Below are 25,931 nucleotides of genomic sequence, written 5' to 3'. Positions count from 1 at the left end.
TTCGCCTTCGAACCGTCTCAGCTTCACTTAATCCACGTCAGCTCAACTCTCCCCACACCATATTTAGGCTGCTGGCAACCATGGGGTTGGTGCGCATAAGCGAGCAAACGAGAAGTTGAGCGGGACTTGCAAGTGCCGACCCGTTTGATGATGGTACCAAGACAAACCGACGTGACCTGGGTTCGAATCCCCGGGTATTCTATAGACGCTGTGAAGTGTCAGCATAATTCCGTGCGAAGTCCGCCCCGGACACAGACGGAGGTTGCGTTCTTGTACAGCTACTGTTCGTCGAGCCGCTACAAGCTGAATTCGGTAAACAATTATTAATATCCCATATCCTTCCACGATAAAAAAGAAATCCAACGCAGCACTGGAAGCGCTACGCAAGCCCATGTAGCGACGTTCGAGAAAAGATCAAAGCTTACGAACAAAATCCCGAGAGAGACGATTCCTCCCCCCCCCCCTTTCTCGGAAGCCACACGCACTTCCTATTTTCAGAGGGAGGGTTAAAATAAATAAATAAAAGGGACAAAAAGTTGGCCGGATGAGACAAAAGTGCAACAGCCGAGTTCGTTTTGTCTGGCCGAATGTGAGCCGCCCATGAAGCCTCTACGTGATGAGAATGCCTCATTTCGAAATGGGCGCATTCCCAATAGTGTCGAGGAGAGAGAGTGAGAAAGAAAGGGAAGAGCTCAAAAAGGGATGGTTTTGGAGATGGCGTCATTTCTTAGAGTCTTTCTCCTTCGGCGTTCTCTCGCAAGCCACACCTTAAAGGGGCAGTACAGTGCGAAATTTTTCCTTAAATTTTACGGTTGCAAATTGCGGTTCAATTCACGCATAAATCACGGACGACGCAAACAAATGAGTTCAGGTCCCTTTGTTTTGATGTCAAGGTAACGTCACCGTTCAATACGCGAGAAGACATTTTAGCGGAAGACATTTTAGCGAGTATTTAAAAATTTGAGTTGTCAGCCAGTGCTTTCGCTGGCCTCACGTCATTGCCAGTAACTTCCGGTTTCTGCACTGCCAAACAATCAAGAGAGATAAAGATTCCGGATTACGCGTATTCACACCAGCGACCTTCCCAGAATAGTCCAGCGGAAGATGCGAAATATACGTCATAGCTTTCTGCTGCCACGTGCAAAACATCATGTCTTTTCGTGCTCTCCTAACCACGAGGAATATCCTGCGGCTCATCCACAAGATATTGCGTAGCAGACGACATAACCAAGAGCACTGATCTCTATAGTATAGGCTGGATCGCGCATTGGGTGCTCCACAGCGTGTCACCGGCCGCCATATTGGTGGGCCCATCGCATCCTGTCGTCTGCATTTAGTTCAAGCGGTGCTGCCCGTATTTTGTAATTTTTTTTAATTAAAGGGCATGTCATGCCAGTGTGTTGCAGCTTTGAGTACACTTCACGCGGACAGAGAAAGAGGGATAATTTTTCGCAAGTAAGCTCTTTATTTTGAAGAAAAATCTGTTTATTCGTATCGCGTGCATCTGACAACTCAGACTTGTTTGCACTTCGCTGGTGCCATTGCGTACTAAGAAAGTATGTGTGACTGCTCCTGCAGATCTCAAGACCATGTATTTTCTATAAACAATGCGCTTGTACTTGCAGGTTCCCCTCACAGTCACTCAGCTGTGCCGAAGAACCGGATGCAGAACCTACGCCAATATGCCAATTTGTTCCACTGTTCTTTTAATCTGTGAGGTACGGTGGAAGCAAATAAACTGCTGTGTGATAAGTCATGCATGTGCATGCTCTTCGTGCACAGCGCTTCGAATTTCTGTAATGAAATACGCTGACAGCTGAACAACTGCAAAGCACTCGTGACAATAACGTTATTTTAAGAAGGAGGAATGGGGAGTTTCATTGCCAAGGTCTATACTCCACCTCATTGCTGGTGGCGATGTGGTGAATAAAATAATGAGCCCCTTCAGAATAAGGATCGAGGTCTTATTGAAGCACAGACACTCGTAGAACATAATACGATAATGGAAAAAGTCAAACGAGAACCGTACAATACCAAATGACATAATAACGAACGAGAACCGTGGAACACCAAACAAAACCGAATAACAAACGAAAACAAACAAAAAATATAAAAACGGAGGTACCTTACAATAACAGACAGTGTGAAACCTTTCTGAGTAAAAATAATTAACTTTATAGGTTGACATTCACCAAATTCACCTTCATGCGTACGCGCCCTGTGCACGACAGTTACGACCCCCTTATTCGGAATACATGCAGCGGAGAAGAAAAAGAAGGCAATTACCATTAAAAACTAGAGGAACACGGCTGAAGCACGTTTGGAATACATCAGCACACTGATTCCTAAGAAAGATGCGTGCTAATCAGCAATGAGGAGCGTTTAAAGCGCAATAAATACTCCAAATCAAATCGCTTCCCATTGTTTCCTATGGGAGCAGCCGGCGCCAGTGGGCCCTCCAACATGGCGGCCGGTTTCCGCACCTCTCTCCCACGAGCCCCTCTCCTATGCGCGATCCAGCCTTTATACATAGAGATCAGTGACCAAGAGTGTCGTCTGCTATGAGCGTAGGGTCTGTTTTACGACGTTTGGGGGCGCTTCGAACCGTGTTCTGCTAGAGTCACTGTACCGGGTTCCCCCGGTACAGTGACTCTATGTTCTGCAGCGCCATTTGTGGTCGTGTAGCCTGTGGTTTTCCCGTACACAGGCATGTATCGCCTACACTGCGGCTCTGAAAAATCGTGGCACAAGGGGCACAAAAGGCGTGGCACAAAAGGGATGACGTTCCCAGTACGGCGGTAAGGCAGGGAACACGCCAAACACCACCATCGCCGACCAAGGTGCTGTAGATAGAGTTTTAGAGCATCGTACGCTATCGCCTTTGCGTACGTAAGGGGCAGCGTTGGTGGTCCTGCGCACGCGCAAAACATAAAGCGAGCTTATTGCAGTGCCCAGAGCCACCACGCTATCCCTTACGTACGCAAAGGCGCTAACGTACGATGCACTAAAACTCACTAATGTCCTCCTTATACCCTTAGCTATCTGATTCATTATGTCATCTTTATCCTCTATTTCATATATAGAGCAGAATCAACGTGCGAAATGGCAGTCTGTCATATTCAGGCATACATAATTACGAGGAAATCAAACTTAATAATGCTTATCTTCTTCAGGCTTAGACAGACCAGATTCCACTTGCCATTTTCTCGAAAAAAAGAAAAAAAGGTCTCACAATCTACGACGCTCATTGGGGGTCACTGCACATACTAGTTACACGTAAGTGGAAGTGAAACTACACAGCGAAACACAGTGGAAGTGAAACTACTGACAGTCACGTCGCAGTAGCGAGAGTGTTGGCCAAAAAAATTCAATTACTTATAGCATTTAATGGAAGTATTCTGCACGGAGACTCCATGAGAAAGCGTCGTCTGAGCTTTGTAGTTTGGAACCCGACTGACGCTCAAACACTCACATCAGCAACATAAAAAAAAAAGACGTGCTGAGGCAAAAATACAGAACATATATATGTAGTACATCCGAGCACGTCGAAAGGCGGGAACCGCAACACGCAGCAGCGAAGGAGCGTTACAAAAAAGCAAAAAAGGCACTAGTTCCGTCCCTTTTCCTCCGCCATATTGCTTTCCAGGTGTGATCCCGTTTATTAGCGGAGCGAGGAAGGTGCTTTGATTTATGTGAAAAGTTTCGAGAGTCACATTCTGGTACGTTGCAACTTGGGGCGCCATCCATTCTCGGCGTCTTTTTTCGCATCCGGCGTCTATTGACTGGAAGCGACGTTGGTCAGCGCTCTCTAGCGGAAATGACTGGTTGTCCGCTGGACGCTTGACACTTGCGGGCCTCCATTACGTGCCTAGTATTTTTTTTTCTCTCTCTCCCTCTCTCTCCAGTTCTGCACCAAAGACTGGCACTTCCCGGTTCGTTGTCATTTCTTATTCTTACACTTCCATCTCTTCTGTTGTATAGTCTAGTCTCCGCAGATATATCCCAAACGTTACGCTGTGTCCACAGCGAGATATGCGAGTAACGATTCCGTTACACGCTTTGTATACGCTTTGTTAGAGAATATAGCACGCGCAACATGCCCGTTTTTTACACGCAAGTAAAAAAATAAATAAAAAAACATGGCGTGGACAGCGGTACCAGTGAAATGTGCCCATATCATAATGTAAAATAACTCATTTAATAACGAGTTATCCGTTTAATAACTGAAGGGCCATTCATGTGAGCGACGTAGACGATGCGACGAAAGTTGCGCCTTTTCGAGACCTTAGTTTCGACAAACGGTTACGAAGATATTGGTCGTGGTTGCGAAATGCTCCTTGTTTGCGTCCAGTGGACAATGTCATTATGACATTTGGCTGTGGCCACAAAGAAGAATCAACACTCTGGATGCGTTAAACCCTCTCCGAATTGTAACATCAGCTCTTGATATCCTTAGCAGAAGTGTTTTTTTTTTACTTTTTCTTTTACTGAGTCCGCCTACACTTCTGCGGCTATACCCCTCGACTTCGTGGGACCTACACCATGGCGGCAATTTCGCCTTTTCGAGCAAGTGGCCTATGGAGGAGTGACATCAGTGATTAAGCTCTATTCGTACCGGACTACCCTTGAGTTATTTGAAGATCGGTGAACGCAACTACCATTTTATCTCAGAAGTCTCCCTAATCATCACACACCTCCCTTCACGAGACATCCGCATTCCGTCTATACGACATGCATCGACCAAACTTCCTTTTTTTCCTCGTAGTCCCGATGATTGCCGTCCCATGCATTTCTGAAATTCGTTTTCTCCACTCCTCATCCCCTCTGGACGACTTCTGGACGCAAAGCTCAATGCAGGATTCGTTGCCCAAGATATTCCCACAGGGACGCAAAACCATTGCACAACTCAGAAAACAAGAAAGAGAGAGAGATGAGCTCACCTTCTTCAGGTGTCCTGTGGCCGTGCCCATGAAGACGACGGTGTAGTCGTGCGTCGAGACGGCAGCGACGGAAGTGAGCAGGACGTTCGTGTAGTTGAGCACTGGACTGGCCACGATGGGCATGCTACCGTCCAGCGGAGTATTCACGTCCATCCCGCAAAAGTCGTCGTTGATTTGGACTTGCTGCAAGGACAGAGGGAAGACAGGTTCAAATCTTGCAGTCTCACACAATCTACAATACGTTCACAAAAAGATAGTGGGGTGGGTGGGTGGGGATGGGGTGATGTAGGGGGAAGGTGCGGTCAGTCTGCTCTGGAGTGGCGGCCGGGTGCTCCCAGGGGAGGGAGAAGAGGGGAGAGATGATGGTGGCACAGGAGAGGGAGAGGTGTGCCAACCCTCTTGCTCTGTGATTTGGGTAGTCCTCTTGGACTACCACAGAAACCATGCGAGCATCCCTCAGTAGTCTTCACTGGGATGCTCCATGTACCACGGTAACCACCAGGATTATTGGCAAAGTTACCCCAAATATATTTCGTGTCAACTATAACAGACCACCCGCCGCGCCACGTCACACCCATATATCATGTGATTGGGAAAGAGGGGATCGTTGGCAAAACAAGCGCACGTTGGTGCTGCCGTCGTGTAACTTCGTTGTTTTCGTGGCTTCGTGGGGCAAGGTCAAGGTGTCTGCCTCGCACGTGAACCTCTCCTTCGTATCTCAATGGCATCTATAATTGGAAACAACCATCAAAACATAACGCATGTGATCGGCGGCTACCAACGGCTTTGTTTCACCAACGACTGGATGCGACGTCTGGCGGACATCTCGTCAAATACAAGCTGTGACGTAGATTGTTTGCAAACAGCCAGTCGTCCAATAACCTGGCAACATAGGTTGTCCTCGCGGCTTCTAGCAATCAGGTACTTTCGCAAACACATACGGGGTAGTGGTTACTATTAGCGCTTTTTAGTAGATCGGACGGTACTAGTGATAACGGTTGGGGAAAAAATGATAATCCCATCGCCCTATCCCTTGGAAGCAGCTGAGATCACATTGTTCAGTTTTGATTCGATACAGCTTCTTTTATCGTGTCTTCGTTACGTGAGGCCACCTCTGAGGCCGACAACGGCGAGCCCTTTCATCATCACCACCGTCTTCGTTACGTGGCTTCAGATAGCGCGCTTGAAGTATCCGGCCCAATTTTGTTTTTAAATCTACGCAACTACTTTAAGCGCCGTAGTGTTCTGCTGACTATCTCTCGTGTTCACCTGACGAACGTGAAATAGTTACTGGACGTATAAACAATACGTGCCACCCAGACAGAAGCACGAACTGCTACGAAAGTTACTTGCATATGCCATTTGTGACAAACTTATGGCGTCGGCACAGCAGAGAAGCACATACGTGTGACAAGCTTTATGAACATTTTTACACCTTCAGCATTCAAAAAAAGAAGAGAAAACACCATAACCGTTATACGGCATACTTTTCGCAGAAGAAAAAATAAATAAATAAACAGTCTAAGGGAAAAGTGAGTGGTCTTTCAAAGTGAACCAGCGAACATGAGTGTAGCGCCATCAAGTGCGTAGCGTGTCAAACTATCAGAGTTCCCTGACAGGTTTACATGTTACACGCATGTTCAATGGCCACTGGGTTTCAATTATCATTGAAGACCGCCCGTCCATTTGACACTAAAAGTTCGCATTTTTTTAACAACCGATTTCCCTCACTCTTCCCTGTGTGTTCCCTGCAATATCTGTTGTTTTGCCGAAACTGGCGCGGCTGAAGCTTCCACCAGGCGGGCCAGTGTTTTGTTTTGTAAATTCCGTGTTAGCGCCGCGAAGCAACTGTGGCTATGAGCGGCGTACAGAAATGGACAGATGGAGAGAGGACAGCAGGAAGGAGTGGGAGACAGTATGCGTCCTGGGCCGACTTCAGGGGGAACATTCGTCTGGAAAATCTGCCGGAAAACCCGATAGCACAGCCGGTGCCAGGGTTGGGGCGATTATTTTTTATTTTGTAATGCATTCCCTATCGAAAATGTGCCTATGAGACCTCTCAAAATTTCCTGAGAGGTCTGAGAGGACCTTTCAAGAAATCTTGAAGGGTCTGGTAGGACCTTTCAGGCAGCACAGAGGGGTCTGAAAGGACCTGAAAGGAGAAAATATGGAAGACGTTGTAGAATAATTCATGTAGCCCTGAAGGGTTTGGGGGGACCTCTCAGACAGCTTTGCGACAGTGCGTCGTGCAACACCTCCCAGAGCAAGTTGCTACATGTTTTCCGCGCCGCGGGACATGCTACCTCGTCCGCTTTGGAAAATAGTTCGCAAGATTTCACATGTTTGTGCATTATTCCTCCAAGGAACACGTGCCGTGATAATCTTGTATTGCCGTTCCCCCTTGAAGCTATTGTTCTTGCAATCCGTGCATTATTGCACTGCATGTAAGTGGAAGCGTTTCGGCCAGTCACCAGTGGTTCAATCAGTCTGTTTTGAAACGTTGAAGTGTGAGGACGTCGGCCGCGGATCTCAAGTAATTTGTGTTTTGTCTTCGGGATTCTAACTGTTTTTGAGGTATGTAGAGGATGTGTCAAATATGCCTTTGTGAGGGACAGGCATTCCTGTTCACTTTACGCTTTTACCACTGTTCGCAGACACGCATTATGAGCGCCGATAGGAAGATTACCAACCACGTTAGGTTACCAACGGTGCTTTGTGCCAAACGGTTTGTTATAGACTTCGATGCCTACACACTGACATTTTGAAATTCTTCTTTGAATTTTAAATTGTATTTCTTACGGATGAATCTCATACGAAGCGACAGGTGATGAGAACCCAAGGTGGTGAGAACCCAATCTCGCCAGTTAGTTGGCGTCTTACGCAAGCAAGGGAAACTAGACGGTACACCGCGAGTCCCCAAGTATACGTAAAACAGACGAACTTGATCACCGAGAAGCAGGGTTCCTCAAGAATATTTTTCATCGCCGCTGTACGAACATTGCGAATATATGACCCATGAATGCACGCTTTGTGGAATACGACAGTATGTGTTGCATGATGACGGTATGCTTTCGTAGACATGTAAGTGCTAAATCTACACTCTTAAAAATGAACTTCACCGCATAGCATGCTCCTAGCCAACCATCAACTCGAATGATATCGCTATGTGCCCTGATTTGTTCAAAACGGTAGGCGTACGCTTTTTTTGTGACACTTATGCTGTTCATAATTGTCACAAAAATGGCGTACGCCCCCCGTTTTCAGCAAATCAGGGCAGATAACGATATCATTCGAGATGATGGTTGGCTAGGAGCGTGCTATGCGGTGAAGTTCATTTTTAAGAGTGTAGTTTCTGTTGCTGCTATTTACCGTTTCGTGTGTTTCTTTCGAGTGATCCTTCAACAAATATTAGATATTCACAATTCTACAAGACATTTGAAATAACTGTTAGATAATCTGATAGCAGTGTGCATGCCTTGAGTGTATCTGTACAATCGAAGGAACTCAATATATGTGGAGTTTTGTGACATGTACTTGTTTGTATCTATCTCTGGTGTATCATAGCACTGTATGATTGTACCGCTCCGACGACAGGTGCAGCGTAGACGGCGAAATTGAACATTGATGTTCTGATATCAGATCTGGGCATTAGCTTCTGAGAGGTCCTGAGAGGTCCACCAGCCTCCACCAGCCTGAGAGGTCCTCTCAGGCTGAGAGGACCTCTCAGTTCCACAACATTAGACCTGAGGGGTCTTTCTACTAGGGTTACCGTTACTCATTAGTGTTGTGGAAAGAAATGCACTTCATCACTCATTACTTTTTCGTAATTAGTTATGTATTACTAATGCAACTACTTCGATCAAGTATAATGACATCACTTTTGCATCACATTTTTCCAGACGTCCCATCAGAGTCCTTCGTGGTGTTTGCGGTGCGTATTGTAAATGGACGTGATTAGACCTACTTTATTACACATTTTCCGGTTACCGTAATTACAGTTTGTAAAAAATCGCCACATACGGATGATTTCGCCGAGAGATGAAAACTGTGTCCATAATCCAAATGGAGCAATCATAGATAACGTTAATTGCGGTGTACAAGAAGTTGGCGGTTGGTTTATGAAATGAAAAAGGAAAGGTCACCCAGACAAAGGTAGACTTGCTATTCAAAAAAAAAAAGCAAAAAACAGGTAATGGGGATTTTCCTTGTCTGCATCAGGAACAATTCCTAACTGCAGGCTTCAGATCCTGCATAAACTTTCAACCTGAGTAACGTCACCACGTATTACCCGGTCAACATGTAATGACATTACACAACGTAATGCAGTATTACTCGTTATTACCGAGATGTAACGCATTATTCCCCATCTTTTGCCAGGGACCTGCTTTGAATCATCGCTATACCGATCCATATACACTAGAATGTGTTGCAGCTTGGACGAGGGACGCTGTCTCGAAACGCGTTCATTCTACAGACGCTATCGCCTCCATGCCTCGCCGTCCTCTGACTAGAACACACAAAGAACTCCACGTTGCTGATGTTGGTGCATGCACCCAAAGAAAGTTCCTTCCTGTACATGGACGCCAATCGAAGCGCACTAAAAGGGAAATCAACGATCCGGGATCAAGAACGGGCAGCTCCAGGTGCCACTAACGGCATCATCCCAACACCGCCTTCATGAATCCCCGTTGGAAGGGAAGCAAGGGCGCCTCGTTGCTTTCGTTATCGGGACAGCACTCTCCAATGCCTCCCCACAGGGCAGTATTACTTTAATGCTGCAGGGAGGGTTTTTATGATGGACGGGGAAAAAAAAAAAGGAAAAAAAAAAGGAACTCATCACGCAGCAATACAGAATGTGGCCTCGGTCGAAGCAAGAAAAGATGTCACAACACCATCGGTGCAGTATATTTTGTTTCCCGGCGCCTAGATCTAGCAATTCGCGGCGGTGCTTCCCATCGGTCTGCACCGTGGCCATTCACCGTCGCCACCCTTTCTGAAACTAGTTGCATTCTGCTGCAATTTAACCGCACGCACAGCGTACAAAAGTGTCAGCAGAGAGATCTGAATCCTGTAACCCCTCATATTATGACGATTTAGAATAAAGGAAGGACCTCGATATTCCCGGTTGCGAAATCCTCGATCTCGAAATTCACGTTTTCGAAACAAGGAAAGACATGGAGAATGCTCGACTGCTTCGTGAGATGATATGCCGTGTTTAAAAACACGACATCACTAATTCACGATGTCTGTCCGAGTCGTTTTAGCGAACGAAAGCTACATTTTAGCGGCCGTTAGGCTTAGCAGGGCGGTCACCAGGGAACAGCACGTTGGTTAGTTTATTATTAGGTTAGTCCAAATTCGGTGTTTAGATTTTTTATGTCCAGATTAGTCTAAGTTTGCCGTTGGCAGTTTCCCGCGCGCGACTGCGCATTTTGTAGTCAGATAACAATTACTTACAGTAGTTTATTTTGACACGGGGATTTTGATCACCTTATTTCGAGGTACACCCAGAATAAAACACCTGCTCCATTAACCTCTCGCGGTCCTCGTTCACGTATAACTTCTATGCAACAAATAACTGTACAGTCGCACGGAATACCGTTGAACACGGTTAACTACTGAAGTGTACTAATTTCCAGGCCTGTGCGACTATTCGAATTTTCCGATTACTCGGAAGCGAATAATACGCTATATTTGGTACGATTTCCGTACCGAACACGGAATTTTATATTCGAATCGAATCGATGTCTCTTCCAAACTGAATATATATTCGAACAGTTACGGAGCTAGTTGCACACGCAGGGCCGAAAATGGCACGAGAGAGAGAGAGAGAGCATGCAACAAAGTGAGAGAGCTATTTCATATTCTGATCCGTATGAATATGTATATGCTGTACACGTGTTTATATCCGTACATGTGCTACATGCGGACCGATACGGCAAAACAGCTATTCGCTTCGTATTACATTCGGTTTTTCCTTTCGCTCCGTATTTGTTTTGGCCATGTCTCCATTCGCCTCGTATTAGCACATGCCTACTACTTTCTTTTTTCGCCATATGACGACGATGACTGAGAAGAAAAACAGCTCCGGTCACAGAGTGGCTTTAACGACCCGCACCAAGTTCCTCACCCTTGGCGATGCACTCTCGTTCTCCGCTGGATCGTCCACAAAAGATGCTCAAAATTTCGCACGTATATGTGTAGACGGCAACAACAATCTGAGCAGGGATGTTTCTCGCCAGAGAGGCGAGAAAAAGTTCCTAATGAGCCGCAGTCGGCGAAGGAGGAAGTGCCGGAAGCCCCGCGGGGGGCGCTGCCATCCGGCGTTGCGGCAGCTCCGTATCCGGCAGCCCAACGTTAGATTGTTTCGCTCGCGTCTAATAAGCGACGGAAACCGTTTCCGCCACTCACCGCCTTCCCTCATACAGGCGTATTTGACAGCTCTTCGGAACGGAGAGTTCGCTATAGCGATAAGACAGCCTCAACCCCGGCTTCAACTGAAGGGCGTCAACTTTCTTGTGAAATGGCTGCACGGTGCAACGACACGAACGCACATATCGGACGCAAAAACCTGTGCGGTAATGTTGATGATCTCTCGTGTATCCTCGTCTATACTGAAATTTTTCCAGCGCTTGCAAGTGCGAATAGGAGTATCTCTCCCTGGCTGCACTCACTAATAATAATAATAGGAAGACGTAGTAACAAGGAGGAAAGAAGCCAGGTCCTTGAAGATCAAACAAAAACAGTAGACAGGGAAGCTTTTTACATTTATGTATGGTACTAACTTTCGCGTGGTGGACGCGAACATACTGCACCATCACAGTTAAACCACCACTCCGAATGATATCACTCTGTCTCGTGATTGGTCGAAAACAGGAGGAGGCGCCTATCTTGGACACATCATGCACGTCCAAGACAGGTTCCTCCTTCCATTTTCAGCAAATCAGGAGACCGAATGATATGATCTTATTAGTCTTATTATTTATTTATTGGTATTTTTATGGTGCCCATGAACAGCAGTCTTATCAGTACATTGTGCACAGTGGCGTAACCAGGAGTGAAGGGTCGGGGGTTCAGCCCCCTTCGAACTCGTGCCCTTGCTACTGCGTTTGGGAAAGGGAAAGAGACGTGAGGGATGAAATCCTTTCCTCCTTTGTGCAAATACCCTCTCCCTTAGAAGTGTGCTTCTACACTCTTAAAAATGAACTTCACCGCGTAGCAGGCTCCTAGCCAACCATCATCACGAATGATATCGTTATCTGCCCTCGGATTTGTTGAAAACGGGAGGCGTACGCCATTTTTGTGACACTTATGCTGTTCATAATTGTCACAACAAAAAGGCGTACGCCTCCCGTTTCATTCGAGATGATGGTTTGCTAGGAGCGTGTTATGCGGTGAAGTTCATTCCTAAGAGTGTAACTACGCTACTGATTGTGCTGCATTGAATAACAGACAGAACAGCACGATATAGACGCCGCCCTATCTGCATGAACGTTCCCGTATGCGATCGCTCCGAATGAAAGACGCACGACATCAGCGTGGCAGCTTCCCCGACTGATAACGAAAATGACTGCACATTTTCTTCCTTCCATCGAGTCGCTTCGTTTACTACCCAAACAGCCATTGACTATTGGACGAAACGATGTGTAGCTGCTGCCACCTGTGCTTCCTCCACCGAAGCCATCGATCTTGGACGACTGCTTTTCTTGTGCTTTGTTTTTCCAGCGGACGAACGTCGTCGGACAGACCTTCTATTCCCCAATGGCAAAGGAAGAGGGGGGGGGGGGAGAGACACTAAATCAATCAACTCGGCGGCTTCGCTTCAAACGTGGTTTCTCAGACCGGCATCACACCCTAGCCCTCAAGCTTTTCCGGCTTGTTACTCCCTCGCATTGTCCTCCCTCCCTCCCCCCTTTATATACGTTTTCCTTTCTCTTTTTTCTACTTCTTCTCGTCCGCTTTCACGAGATCTCTGCTGTTGTGCGGAGGAGAAGAGTGTAGATGGGCGTGGCCAAACGAAAAACGAATCTTTCCACCAGAATTTTCGCGCCGAGACGGGACGAAAGAAAGATAGGGAGGAATACAATGTAACCTGTTTCCTTTAGTTCTTGACACAAACTGACGTTACCGCATTTTCCGGACTATAACGCGCGTCCACGAAACTTAGCCAAATTGAAAAAAAAAGAAAAAAAAAAAGAAAAACCGAAACACCGAGTCTTTGCGCTAAATACCGAGGGTAGTTCATAGAAAAGGGATATATTCTCTTTCTCTTTCTTTTAACTATAATATTAATATTAATAATTGGGTGTTTACGTCGCGAGACAACTGAGATCATGAGCGACACCACAGCGGTCGGTCTGTGGATTGCTTTTGCCCACCTGAGGGTTGTTTAACGTCGACGAAAGCTCACCACACGGCACCTCGTATTTAACGTCCCTCGCGGAAGACGGCGTGTCTAAGCAACTTGTACCCTGCCACCAAGTTGCTGGCGTCCTCGGCCGGGTTCGAACCCGCGATCTCTTTTAACTATAGCGACATGATGTAGCGACTTTGAACACAAGAGCAGGAGGCAAGCAAACTGGTGTAGCGGACTTGTAGACAACATATGCCTCGCGTATCTGGAGCAATAGAAAACACAATACACGAAGGGACGAAAGGTCAAGTGAACCATCTTTTGCCCACTCTAGCAAGCTTCTGAGGCTTAACTTTGACTAATACCCTCTTTTTAATTATGAAATATATATAGATGCTGTGCGCAACGACATCTGTTACTTTTGCTGCACTGACGCTCTTATTGTTGTTAAAAAGAAAGAAAAAAGGAAAGATCGTGTCATCAGAGCGCGAGGAATGGGCAAGGAGGAAAGTGGTTGTAATGAGACAAAAATGGCCTCCAAATATGCGTTTCTTTTTCCTTTTTTTTTGGGGGGGGGGGGCAATTCCTCGCGCTATTTTGGCTCCATCCTACGAATAAAGTGAATCTGATCGCGATCCAAAACTGCCCAGCCAGCATCGGGCTACACACGTCTCAAACACACACACTTCACTAGATCACAACACATCCGCCGCATCTTTCAAACATACACAACGTTCTCAAAGCAGCGCACCGATACATCATATACAGGAGGAGCTCACACTGCTAGGAGATCTAAAGCATAGAACTCCTCGTCGCATTTAATACTTCACTTTTGAAGGCGGGAAAGCAATGGACGCGCAGCGGCAGAGAGCAATTTGTGAAGAAGGGCGGCCAAATTCCGGAGGGTACTTGAGCGGCCGCGGAGGAAAAGCTCAAAGTATAACGAGCGAAATTTTGGCCACCAGACCATCTTCCGTCTCATCCCCAACAGTAGCGTCGGAATTTTCTGGCCCATTAGGAAAAAAGGCAATCGGAGGAGAGCGGCCGCGGCTTAACATTGGCTTCTAGTGAAAAGTTACTTGGAATCGTCGGCTGCAAACGAGTGATTGGGACGGAGCGTGATGACTTTCGCGATGAAAACAATAAAGAAAGAAGCAAAAATAAAAATAAAAATGGGGAAGGGGGGAGACGAGAGAGAGAAGTAAAAATATGTTCCCACTCGCGAACGACATTCCGAGAAGCGTTTAAAATTAGCGCGTGAATCGTTTCCACGCCGCGTGGAAAAGCGTTTGAAGGAACACAGCTGAGGAAGGCAGCGCACACCTGTAATTTACGCTCACTGTGACACGCCATTACATTCGCAAATTGACGACTCGTTTCGAACAACACGTAACCATAAGTTACCCGATGTCAATGTAGTCGTGCTTTACAATGGTGTACACATACAAAAAAAAAAATAATAATAATAAAAAAAAAAAGGTGTGCACCTCCGATTTTCTGCAAATGAATCTTCCAGTAGGCAATCTCGAACGTTTTTAAATCATACAAATAATTGCTGATTTGACGAAAACTATATATATCTGCAACTCTCATTGTTGTTTCTTTGTACGCTATGGCCTGCCTCTGTTTACTCTACACATTAGTTCGGCCTCGCGCCGGTACTATGCACGAATAAATAAGTAAATAAACGTCGCGTGAGAACATATTCATCGCAGCGGCATCTGCTCATTCTCGCTTTGTTATAACTGGAAGTGAGCGCGGATAAGGTTGACAGCATTCGCGCTAGTTGAAAGAGGTGTACCGTACCGCGGATATTGAGTATATCCGCGGTCATAGCATTTGTAGGAGAAAATATCCGCGATGAAAATGTTACGTTACAAATGTTTCCACTTTTAAGCATACAAACTTTCTCAGGAACGTCATCCGCAGTTGTCCAAGAGTTAAAAGGCACAGCAGGTAAAGGAACAGCAACGCAAGCGACGGCACACTTCGACACCATATTGGATACCACGTGCTCGCAATTACGGTTCCTTTTAAAGGGAACACGTGTACAGACAACAATGCTTATTAGCGGATAATGCGCGGCTACTCACGGGCACCGCAGAGGAGTGCGGTTTTTAAAACGTTATGCTTCTCTCCGCAAACGACGATGTCGCGCGTATAGAACCTCGCCGTATAAAACATCTCTTCAGAAGGAAAAGAAATCTAGTCCGTCGGCTCTCAAAATATTACTGCACCGCAGAGAGGATGGCTGGACGCGGAGAGGTCACGCCCTCTCCCTGCGTCAGATAATGTAACCCATACGTACTCACTCTGCTTCCGTATTGGCTGTTAGGACTGGCCGCATGACACCGGGCTGCTGCAGAAAGTGCGCTCTCCTACTGATGGCGCTGCACTATTTCTCCTGGCGCGCTATTGAGTCTCCTTATCTCCAATGGCGTACATGTAGTTGACGGACTAGATTTATTTTCATTCTTAAGTTGAACACGACTATAATCAGTCAGCTCGCAAAATATTACTGCGCCGCAGGTAGGGTGGCTGGACAAAGAGAGGTCACGGTCGCTCCTCCGCCAGATAATGTAATCCATCATACTCACTCTGCTTGACACTACACTGCGTGGTGACGCTGCAATATTTCTCCTCGCGCGCTATTGCGTCTCCTTCTCTCCAACGGCGCATGTAGTTGGCGGACTAGGTTTATTTTCCTTCTTACGTTGAACACGAGAAAAGTTATAATGTGTGCCTTTGTTGTTTACCAGGTGCACCAAAAATAAACAAACAAATAAGCACGAGACTGAGAGCCGAAGTTATTCGCAGAGCTGAGACGGTGCGCGCGTTGCGTAAGAGCTGGTTGTGCGAGGAGGAAAGTCCTGACGTGGGCTCTCGCGTTATAGGAGCAGCAACGAAATAACTACTCAAATGTTATCCCCATTCTGACCAATGAGGTTTCAGATGAGCCACCAGTGAGCATCACCAGGCTATTTTAGAGAGTCGCGAGGATATAGCACTTCTGAAGCTGTGCACACATAACGTATGTCCTGAGATAGCGTGTCGTTCGTGCAATGCTTCCCTGCAATGGCTCCCACCCGTTTTGTGAGTCAAACTCGACAACAAGTTAAACAACGAGAATTTGGCCATGCAGGCGCTCTAGCTCAAGGGAAAGTCGTGCTGTCGTGGGGGATGCCACGATATCCCGCCGTTAAAAAGGGGCCGTAAACAGGCCACCAAACATTTCTGAAATAATGATACCCCATGAAAGAACACAGATCATAATACCCAAATATACATTTCGTTCGGCTCTTGCCAGCTCATTGACCCATATAACTGCTTTCAAAGATGAGTAACCAGCGAGCCTCTCTCCACCACGCATACGTCACATGGCTACGTAGCATTTTGCCGTCCAATCGGGGGGCCGAGCTGTGCACATGACGTTTCAAATTACCAGCCAATAAACATACTTCGTTATCAGCTGTGAGTCGGAGCGCTCAGTTTGTTTGTGTGAAACAACGATTTGCGCTCCGTGATTCCGAAATTCAACGTCATGACATCTTCAACATCTCTGGCTGCCGCAAACGTCAATAGTTGGGCTGCTATCACATGACGCGATTCGAACCCGGGTTCCTCCCAGTCACGACGTGACATAGCCAGCACGCTATCCACTGTACCACGCGAGCTGGTGACGCGATGTCGCGTGGCTCAAACCAAAGTACGGCACCCCAGTTGTCGGAACCATTCGAAGATGCTCCATCGCGCACCTACCTAAGATTCCGGAACTGTAGTCCCGGATATTCATTCGCGCTCGTGGTGTGCTGCGTGCTACTGCCCAGAAAACGTAGTGCGCGTATGATACCTAAATTAAACGCATTTCTTTTTCAGTTCGAGGCTGTAACTGTTTAGATTTTGAATAGAAGAGGATTCACGTTCATCTAGTCCAATTCCGCATTTGAAACAAAATCATACGTGGAACACTCGATCGTAATTGGTGAGGAAAGCGCTACGTCAAAATGACGTAAAGTTAGAGCGCGGGCGGAGCTTAAATGCGAAAGAGTTCAGTGAATATTTCGTCCGTATGCAAGTGCCTTTTGTTTTTGAGCGTTAGTAATTGCAAGGAGTTTTCACTGCATAAGTTTCAATAATATAACACAAAGAAATGTGCACCTTCTGTGCTTGTTTACGGCCCCTTTAAGAACACATCGTTTAACATCCCAGAAGTTCAAAATCCCAGATTTCTAAATTAAAGATTTAATACGAAGAATGGCGCAATGATAGTGTTGAATAACACATATTACTGACAAACCTAGCAGTATGGCGTGATTCTGACTTTGGTAGAAGCCACTGTCGTGAATAAGAGCCAGGTTCTTGCCGACCGTTAGGCTTAGCAAGGCGGCCACGTCAGATCAGCAGAAATGGTTAGAATTAGGTTAGGTTAGGTTAGTTTTCAGAGGTTCGGACAGTTTAGGTGTTTCTTCTTCTTTTTTTTTCTTTTTTTGACAGTCCACCACGCCGTTGGGGGGGGGGGGGGCTCCCCACAGCTGAGCACGCACGCCACGCTATGAGCGCCGTTTGGGATTTTGAACATACGGGATTTTAAACGGTGGATTCCTAACGACTTCATACCTGACCGGAAATCGGAAGACCCAGGTGAGACTCTGGCGTCAGCACCTTTTCCGCGAGTTACCTGTATTCGACAACAAGGTTCGCTTTCTGCTTTAGTTCAAAATCCTCTATTGCTCAAAGAAATACGTGTGGTACAGAAACAATCTTCGTCGCTTTACCGGATAACCGAGCCGGTCTCCAGGTTTTTATGGGTTCGATTAAAGCGGACGCATTGTAATCTCCTAAAGTTTGGCCCTCAAGGGGAGTACAAACACCGCACAGGGTATATAGGGAAATAACTTTAAGGTTTGTCGCGGAACATTTTGTATATAGTCTGCGAACGCGGTAAACTCAGTGGACCCTTTTATGGTTCGTCTGACATGATCTACGAAGGGGACCGGGCCATAAAATGATAATTTCCATGATAGAAGTTCTTCGCCCGCTGTCTCAACGCGGAGAAATAAACACGTGTTCTTCCAGAAACTGAGTAGTCCTCATCGCGACATTCATTATTGGGAGAAGAAGCTGGAGAATTGACAAAAATGAACTCGAAACTGCGTTTTTTAAAGAAGGCGATTTCCTCACGCAATCCACTGACTCAATCATTGTTGAAAAAAAGACAAAAAAAGGAAAGAAAAAGGGCAACGGCGTGAGCTCATCAAAAGGAACACATGGCGTCTGGGCGCCCAACTTCAAACATTCGTTAGTCAATGTTACTGATGACAACGTCCCAGAAAGTTGCTCGTCCAACCATAAGGTGACCCACTTTACTCAGAATATATCGCCATTTGTTGTAACAATGATAATAAATAAACAATGCATCTCTCTATTTTATGCAATTCTGTTCGTAGATAGAACGGACACCACGTACATCTGGCTCTGGCTAGCTGGAAGCAGCGTATATTTCTTCCGAACCAAACTTGCAAAGCAAGGCAGTTGGCACGAAGAACGTAGTCGACACACCGCTGACTCTCGAGCCAGCCGCGTGTCGTTAGGTTCTTTCCTGTCCGCGCTTTTGTCCGCCGACATAACCACGCCAAGGATTTTTCTTTTTTTTTTTTTTCACCTCCAGATCCCGCGCAAGACATAGGGGTCAGTCTCTAAAACATTGGAAGTCATTTTCCCCAGTGTCGTTGCTTCTCCCGCTGTGAAACATTCGTGCCATTAGCCTCCATAACGTTCCACGCCAAACAGATAACTAAACACCATAACAGATAACACACACCACTTCCAACTTCCAAACCTTGCAAAGACAGAAAGAAAAACAAATCACGCCGCAGGAAACGCGGCGCCGAATGGAGCGACAAAGCAGCACGCACGTCCGCACAGACCCCAACGATATAGGGACATTTGGCGGTCGCTTTGAAAGCAAAACTTAACGGTACATAAAGCAGAGAACATCCCACCACGCAGCCTGCCCGGTACACACGCACAGGGACTCTGTGCAGACACATCCAAGAGAGAGAGAGAGAGAGAGAGAAAGAGAAAAAAGAGGGACTACCAGTGTGCAGAGGTTATCGGCGGCAGTTCACAGAGCCCCGCACATCGATCATGTTCGAGCGCACGCGGCACTTTATATTTTATGCCGTGGTGACTTTTTTTTTATCCCACGAAGCTTCGAGGAAAAGCAAGAAGCTGCATGCTTGGCAATTTTAAGTGCCAAAGTAAAAGCTCAGGGTCAGCGAGGGAAGCAGTTGTGTCTAGTACGTAACGCTTAATCACGTGACATAGTTTTCACAGGGCAGAACACGGCACGAGCATTACTGCGCGCTTCTGCACATTCCCTGCATTCTTCAGTGTTTCTCGTGAACGATTGTGCGCGTGTTTCGAACGGTAAAATAAATCCAACGTTTACGGACAGTTGAAAGTTATTTATGTATAATGTTGTGTAGCGTGACCAATAAGGTGTAAGGTGTAATAAGGCGTAAGAACTAGTCTGCATTCAGTCGAGCGCGGTGTCGCAGACGACATCGAACATGTGGAACTGAATGCAGACTAGTCCTCTGCGACGCCGCTTTCGACCGTGTCGCTATCTGAGGAAAGTAGCTGGAACTAGAGTCACTAAATAAGCTACGCTTCGCTTAGCGTAGCTTATTTAGTGACTCTAGCTGGAACACAGGTATAGCCGATTAGGCAGCGGCGGTTTTTTAATTTTCACGATTTATCCGCACAGTAACAGACTAGGCGGCATTATGGACATAAAATTTGGGAGCATAATACGTCCTCTAACGTCTACTTTAGCTTTCCGACACTGTTCTTATTTGTTTTATCTTCGTTACAAACACCGAAGTTTATCTTTGCGAACCCTGTATAACGCGCACCGGTGCATAAAGCGCCCCGCTACAAGCTTCTGTACTGCCACCAGTATACACAATAAATCAAGGCGGTATATCATATATGCGTATGGTTTATTTGAAAGATGTTTAGTCAAAGCCGTTAAACTCCGATGCAACAGAGTCTGCGCAGGACGCGCCGACTCTAACGCGCAGGACCAACCATAACGCGCAGGACCTCTTCAGAGCACTTTTTTTTTTTTTACTGTATAACGCGCACGTTATGCGCCGGTAAATACGGTACCTGATGCGCACATTCCGCTTGCACGCACTATACATGAATGCGCATTCACCGTTTGCATCCCCGTCCGTTTAACGGACTGGATACGACGTGCTTTTCCAGCGAAATGGCCCGCATAGATGGGACGACTCCATTCGATTCGACAAGTGGATCCGATACGCTCCTTCCGTATTCATTAAAGAACTTCGAAACGGATGAAGGCCAAACTGTACATCAGGAAAGCCTTATTATACTTTACGCAGCAAGGCTGGTACAGATCTCCGATAGCGCGTCGTAAGACCGTTGAGGAGCCATCCGCGGAAATTAACTGGCCGACACGCCATTGACCACGTTCAAAGCATCCGAAGATTACAGGGCAGAATTTAAAGGCGCGGCGGACGTAAAGCGCCAGTTCAGTCCACGGCGACGCATCGATTGGGGCTTTGAGGCTCACTTTTTTTCAGCAGCGTTGAGAAGGCGTCCCATAATCTTTATCCCCGGGCCATTCCCAATATACTAATCCCTTGTGGGCGTTCCTGCCAAGTAATTACCCATCTATTCACCGCATCTTACGACGACGAGGCCTCCTTTTCTGCGTATACAACGGATCCCGAAAATCCCTTCGTGCGCGAAAGCCGATGAGATGCAGCGTATATGAAAGGAGGGAGCGTTTAGGATATCTCTGCAGAGGTGGAAAATGAGGGTTGTTTGCTCGTTTATATTTTTTTTCTTCGCCACGTCAGCTAATATTGGTGCGGTTTCAATGCGCTAATGCAGTTTCTTTTGTGCTTTGCGTCGGTATGAAAGTATGGGCACTTCGCGACTTCGGAAAAAAAAAAGAAAAAAGATATCGCCGAACCCACAAGAAAGTGAAAAGAGACATATTTGTGCGGACGTATAAATATATAGGTTGTCCACGTTAACTATGGACGGAACTTCTTTTTTTTTCAGTAGTTTTTTTCTTTCTTTATGTAGTTCGCGTTCTTCTGTTGCGTTACATTACCCCGCAAATTATGCACCAACTACCACGCTATCCCATCCAGACTTTGGTTCTCCACTCCCCATGCTGAATGCGGAGAAACACGTAGTTTCGTGTAAAAAAGAAAAAAAAGAAATCAGCTGTTGCACCTTGATAATTAGTTTAGAACTCATTCATTACCCTATTTGCTTATCACATGTCGTTGGTTAGATAACGGGGCTTACATAGTGCGCATGCAGTATGGCCGCCGCCGTCGCCAGCCAAAATGCCATCGGTGCACGTGTCTATTGCAAAGGTAGCGAATACTCTCGTCAGGAACGCCTGGAAAACCTTATGCTTCGGCCAATATCGCTAACTTAAACGCTTATTGTTGTAAACGTGGAAGCGCTACGCAGATAAGAAGTCAAAGCGAATCGGTACAGCATATTTCTTTCTTTGCCGAGTGTTACGGAATCTCACTAGACAAGCCATCTATCATGCTAAGCAAGGTTCGCGGGAAGCCCACTGAAGGCAATTGCAGTTCCAGTCACGAAACGAGACAGAGTGCAATCGTGATATTGCCACACGTGCGTCAGCCACAGGTATACAGAGCGCTCTGTCGTATAGCCGACGGGATTGCGGAAAGTATCGATCCGACGGACCAATAGTTTCCGCGAGCACCTAGCTGAGTGCTCCCGCAATACGGAATAACGCATCGATGAATCCGACGCGGTGCTCCATAAGGGCGCGATAGTCAAACACGACTGAAGACTTGTGTTGGTGCTATTTCACAGTCTAAAGTTTAGCTGGGTTTTTTGTACTTTCGGCAAACAGAAAAATTGCTACATCACTTCATTTCGAAAGAGATAGGCTGTAGAAAGAGGGCACACTCCTACCTGGCTATTGGACACCGCAGCATCCGTCAAACATAAAGCGTGGCATCCCTGTATTGATGTATCGTTAAAACTTCGACGATTGGTAACACCTCCAGTGCTGCACACTACAAGACTACAAAATCTTGTTTTGTTTTTTCCTTTTTCGTTTATCAACGTGACACGATTTTTTGACAAATTTTCTAAATAGCGGGCTTTAAATACTCTACTAAAAGCGAGAAATAAGGTGTTTTCACCTGATGCAGCGCAGGTTCTGCACGAAAGCTTCCGATTATTAAAGTTTAATTCAACAGAGTGCTGAATTCCCTGGACTCTGTTTTCACTACTACCAGATTAGACTGCGTAAAAGTAAAAGCAAGAACTATAACACACTCCGGCAGGAAGAGCACCGGCATTTGCGCCATCCTGTGGACACCTGACAGCGGTCGTAGAAGCATCTCACTCAAATTTTCGAAATCAAATTCAAACAACTCAGCTTCGAAAGGAAAATAATTAAATTACTCTAAATAACCCAGGATGAACCTCATGTGCCGACGCCGCGGACTCGAAAACAGATGGAGCTCGCCTCGGTTAATTCTCATTACTTCCTCAAATAGCTCGTTTTACAAGGCGTAACACTGGAACGCATAAAGAGCGCCCACCATAGTGGCGTAACCAAGATGGTTCACCCCCACCCCCACAAAAAAAAAGAAAAAAAGAATCGCAATCGTAAACGGAGGTGAAGTCCTCCTGCTCCATGTCAGGTTCCAGTAGAACCCACCCGGGAATATTTTTCTGGCCACGTTACTGCCCATGCCGGCACATCAAAACCCCTCAAGAGCAGACGAACGAAATTCGCATTCAAGAACGAGCTCTGTCTTTCCTCGTGAGAAAAGAAAAGCAGGAAAGGAAAGTGTTCCACGGCTCGGCAGACCCAGGACGACGACACTTTCCGATCGATCCCCTTCACTGCACAAGCAATCAACCGACGACACGGAGGCCGTTTTCTCGTACAGAATTCCGCTATTACCTCCCCCTCTCCCGCCATTATACTCTCCATTCATGGCTGCTCACTAACACCGCGGTGCGGACCACGTCCTTCTAGGACAGGTTGTATACGAAAAAAAATACTAATAAAAAAAGAAGCGGCGACGTTACACGGACGTTTAGCGCAACGGATTCCCTTGCCAGCGTTACGGACGATTACTTGAGTTGTGTTGCTAAGGGAACGAAGGCCGTGCATCCGTATGACAGTGAAGGCATGTCGGGTGGTATACGGTCAGTGGAGTGACGGCGCGGAGTGACGAAGCACGATCTTGTGTCACTTAATTTGACCTTGTAACATATTTTACCTCCATGGGTTGTAGTTTCCCCACTACGGTAGATGCAATGCGGTGGCAGAAATAAAATCGATGTTGCGATGAAATCAATCTCGTTTCTAGCCACCAATCTTGAGCTTCTCATGCCGCTGAAACCAACCGTAAGGTCACGTGATACTCTATGCATGGACTGTAGTCTCATGAGTGCGTACCATTTTATGGTGAACATCTTCTTTCGCTGCCTGCAGTGCATCACTCATACATTACGGCTACATTTACGGAAATAACTTGTGTCGCACGTGGTTCTGTTTTCGTTGTTATTGTGCCAGTGCGAAAACGAAGACGGGAACGAAAGCATCCATTGTGAGAACCAAATCTAGTTATCGATAGTAGAGAAAATCAAATGAACAGTACTATCGGTAGTCAATTATCGTAAAACTATCGATAGTCAACTTATCCATAGTTTTGCGTCACTAGTTGCCACCCGGTCGGTATTTAACCGACACGCCCAGTTATTTGTTGCGCATACCTGCAGTACCGGCAGCGTCTTGTCGGTATTTTACAACAGAAGGCGCTTTCGGCAAGAGGCGAAAACCGAGACGTTCCGCAAATACAGCGAGCCTATTGAAGGAATTTGGAACGTGTAAAACCCGCGCTGTGGCAGTACTTTCCCTTGTTTCCAAGTTTCGTTTTTTGATACACCATTCCTTTACATTTCCTCCTCCCCCTTGGTCTCACTCACTCAGCTGGTATTATCATTACCAAAGGTGTCAACCCTGCCTCACGCAATCTAAACTTCGCAAGACGGTTTAGGGAGTCATTGGCCAGGAAATCGTATCTGCCTCCCTCCAACTCAGATGGGTAGAAATCCAGCGAACCGGTAGAATGTAGGAAGGGAGTTGCCTCAGGACAGAAGCCGCCGATATTTCGAACAGAGACTGTTCTTCTTCTGGGCACCGTCCTCATCATTGGCATGGTATTTAAAGGGTTAGGTGTGACGTGTTTAAAGGTTCATGCGAATTGTGGGTCAACAGCCCGGAGGGAAGAAAGGTTCCGTACGGGTTTTTACGGCCGGAGTGAATGGCTGCTTTGTTAGAGTGTGGAGGGGATTATGTGAACGTAGTGATCTAGGCTACAGACCGGTTACAGAAAAAATGGAAGGTTCACGAACACGTGGACGAAACGGGACAACAGGCAAGAATTGGCAAGCGTAGCGAAAGATAAGGAGGTTAGTGGTTACGTGGGGAAAATTCCAGAACCAGCAAAGGTTTTTTTTTTTTTTTTTTAATATTTGTAATGCAAAGTTGTGGCATGCAATAAAGAAAGTAGAAAGCAGTGGCCATGCATAACATAACAGATGATAATGGAGGTAGAAGGGAAAAGCATATTTTATTTGTGAAGTGTTTCTAGGGTGCCTTGTGATTTGTTGATACCGGACGGGTGAAGAGCGTTGAACTTGTATATGAGATAAGACTCCCTATCACGTCTGTCACGTGTGGATCTAAACCCGGTTTCTAGAATATATAGTTTAATGTTGTCAAAATTGTGACCAGGAACGTTAAAGTGTTCGGCGACTGCTTTGGGGAGTTTGTTGGACGTGTCGGTTCTGTGTCCGGTAAGGCGGTTGTTCATTTGTTGGCCGGTTTCACCAATGTATTGCATAGAGCAGTCGCCGCATTCAATGCAGTATATGACATTGGAGCTTGTGCATGTGAATGCGTGGTTAACGGGGTGGGTGTAATTGCTCGCAGTGCTTTTGATGGAGTTAGGCAACATGTGCCCAGAAGAAGAAGGGTGCCCGACGGTGCAGAAGACGGTGCTCAGAAGAAGAACAGTCTCTGTTCGAAATATCGGCAGCTTCTGTCCTGAGGCAACTCCCTTCCTCCCTCCAACTCAGCGGGCTGTGCTCTGATTGGCCGACAACGATACGGAGACGAAATGGAATGGGGGATTACGATTCCCTAAAACTCTCCAACATGCGCATTAGCTTTTCGACAGTCAGATTTTGCATTTGCCCTAGCTGCGCCCTGAAAGCCCACACTTTTGTCTTTTTGAATATATGAAACAGGGCCGGATTGCACAAAACTGTTTGAGGGAAATACTTAACGGCTTTTTCACTCAAGCATTAGTGCACCCGGTGTACACTGAGTGAAAAACTCGTTGAGTATTTCCCTCAAACAGTTTAGTGCGTGCGGGCCCTGGTCCTATAACCGAGTAACCTTCCTGTACAGGTTTGCTGAACGTACAGCCTTGCACAACCACACACCGCTTCTTCGTGCTTGTCAACAGTAATGGCGGAAGAAGTGGCGTCCTAAGTCAGAGAATAACGACACTCGTCAT

At 46.5% G+C, this 25,931-nt stretch overlaps 1 protein-coding gene across 3 annotated transcripts in view; it reads right to left on the bottom strand.

Annotated features, from left to right (window-relative positions):
* The window catches only part of LOC135388283 (plexin-A2-like), a 246,693-nt gene that overhangs the window by 47,391 nt on the left and 173,371 nt on the right, over positions 1-25,931 (bottom strand). For all 3 annotated transcript variants that reach the window (XM_064617721.1, XM_064617720.1, XM_064617722.1), the window contains one exon: positions 4,941-5,123. In XM_064617721.1, coding sequence (XP_064473791.1) covers positions 4,941-5,123 — 183 coding nt within the window. The remainder of the gene's footprint in view (positions 1-4,940; positions 5,124-25,931) is intronic.

The sequence above is a fragment of the Ornithodoros turicata genome, chromosome 3, assembly GCF_037126465.1.
Source record: "Ornithodoros turicata isolate Travis chromosome 3, ASM3712646v1, whole genome shotgun sequence".
Lineage (NCBI taxonomy): Eukaryota > Metazoa > Arthropoda > Arachnida > Ixodida > Argasidae > Ornithodoros > Ornithodoros turicata.
Note: the sequence above shows the minus strand (reverse complement) of the source record. Positions and strands in the feature narration are given on the sequence as shown.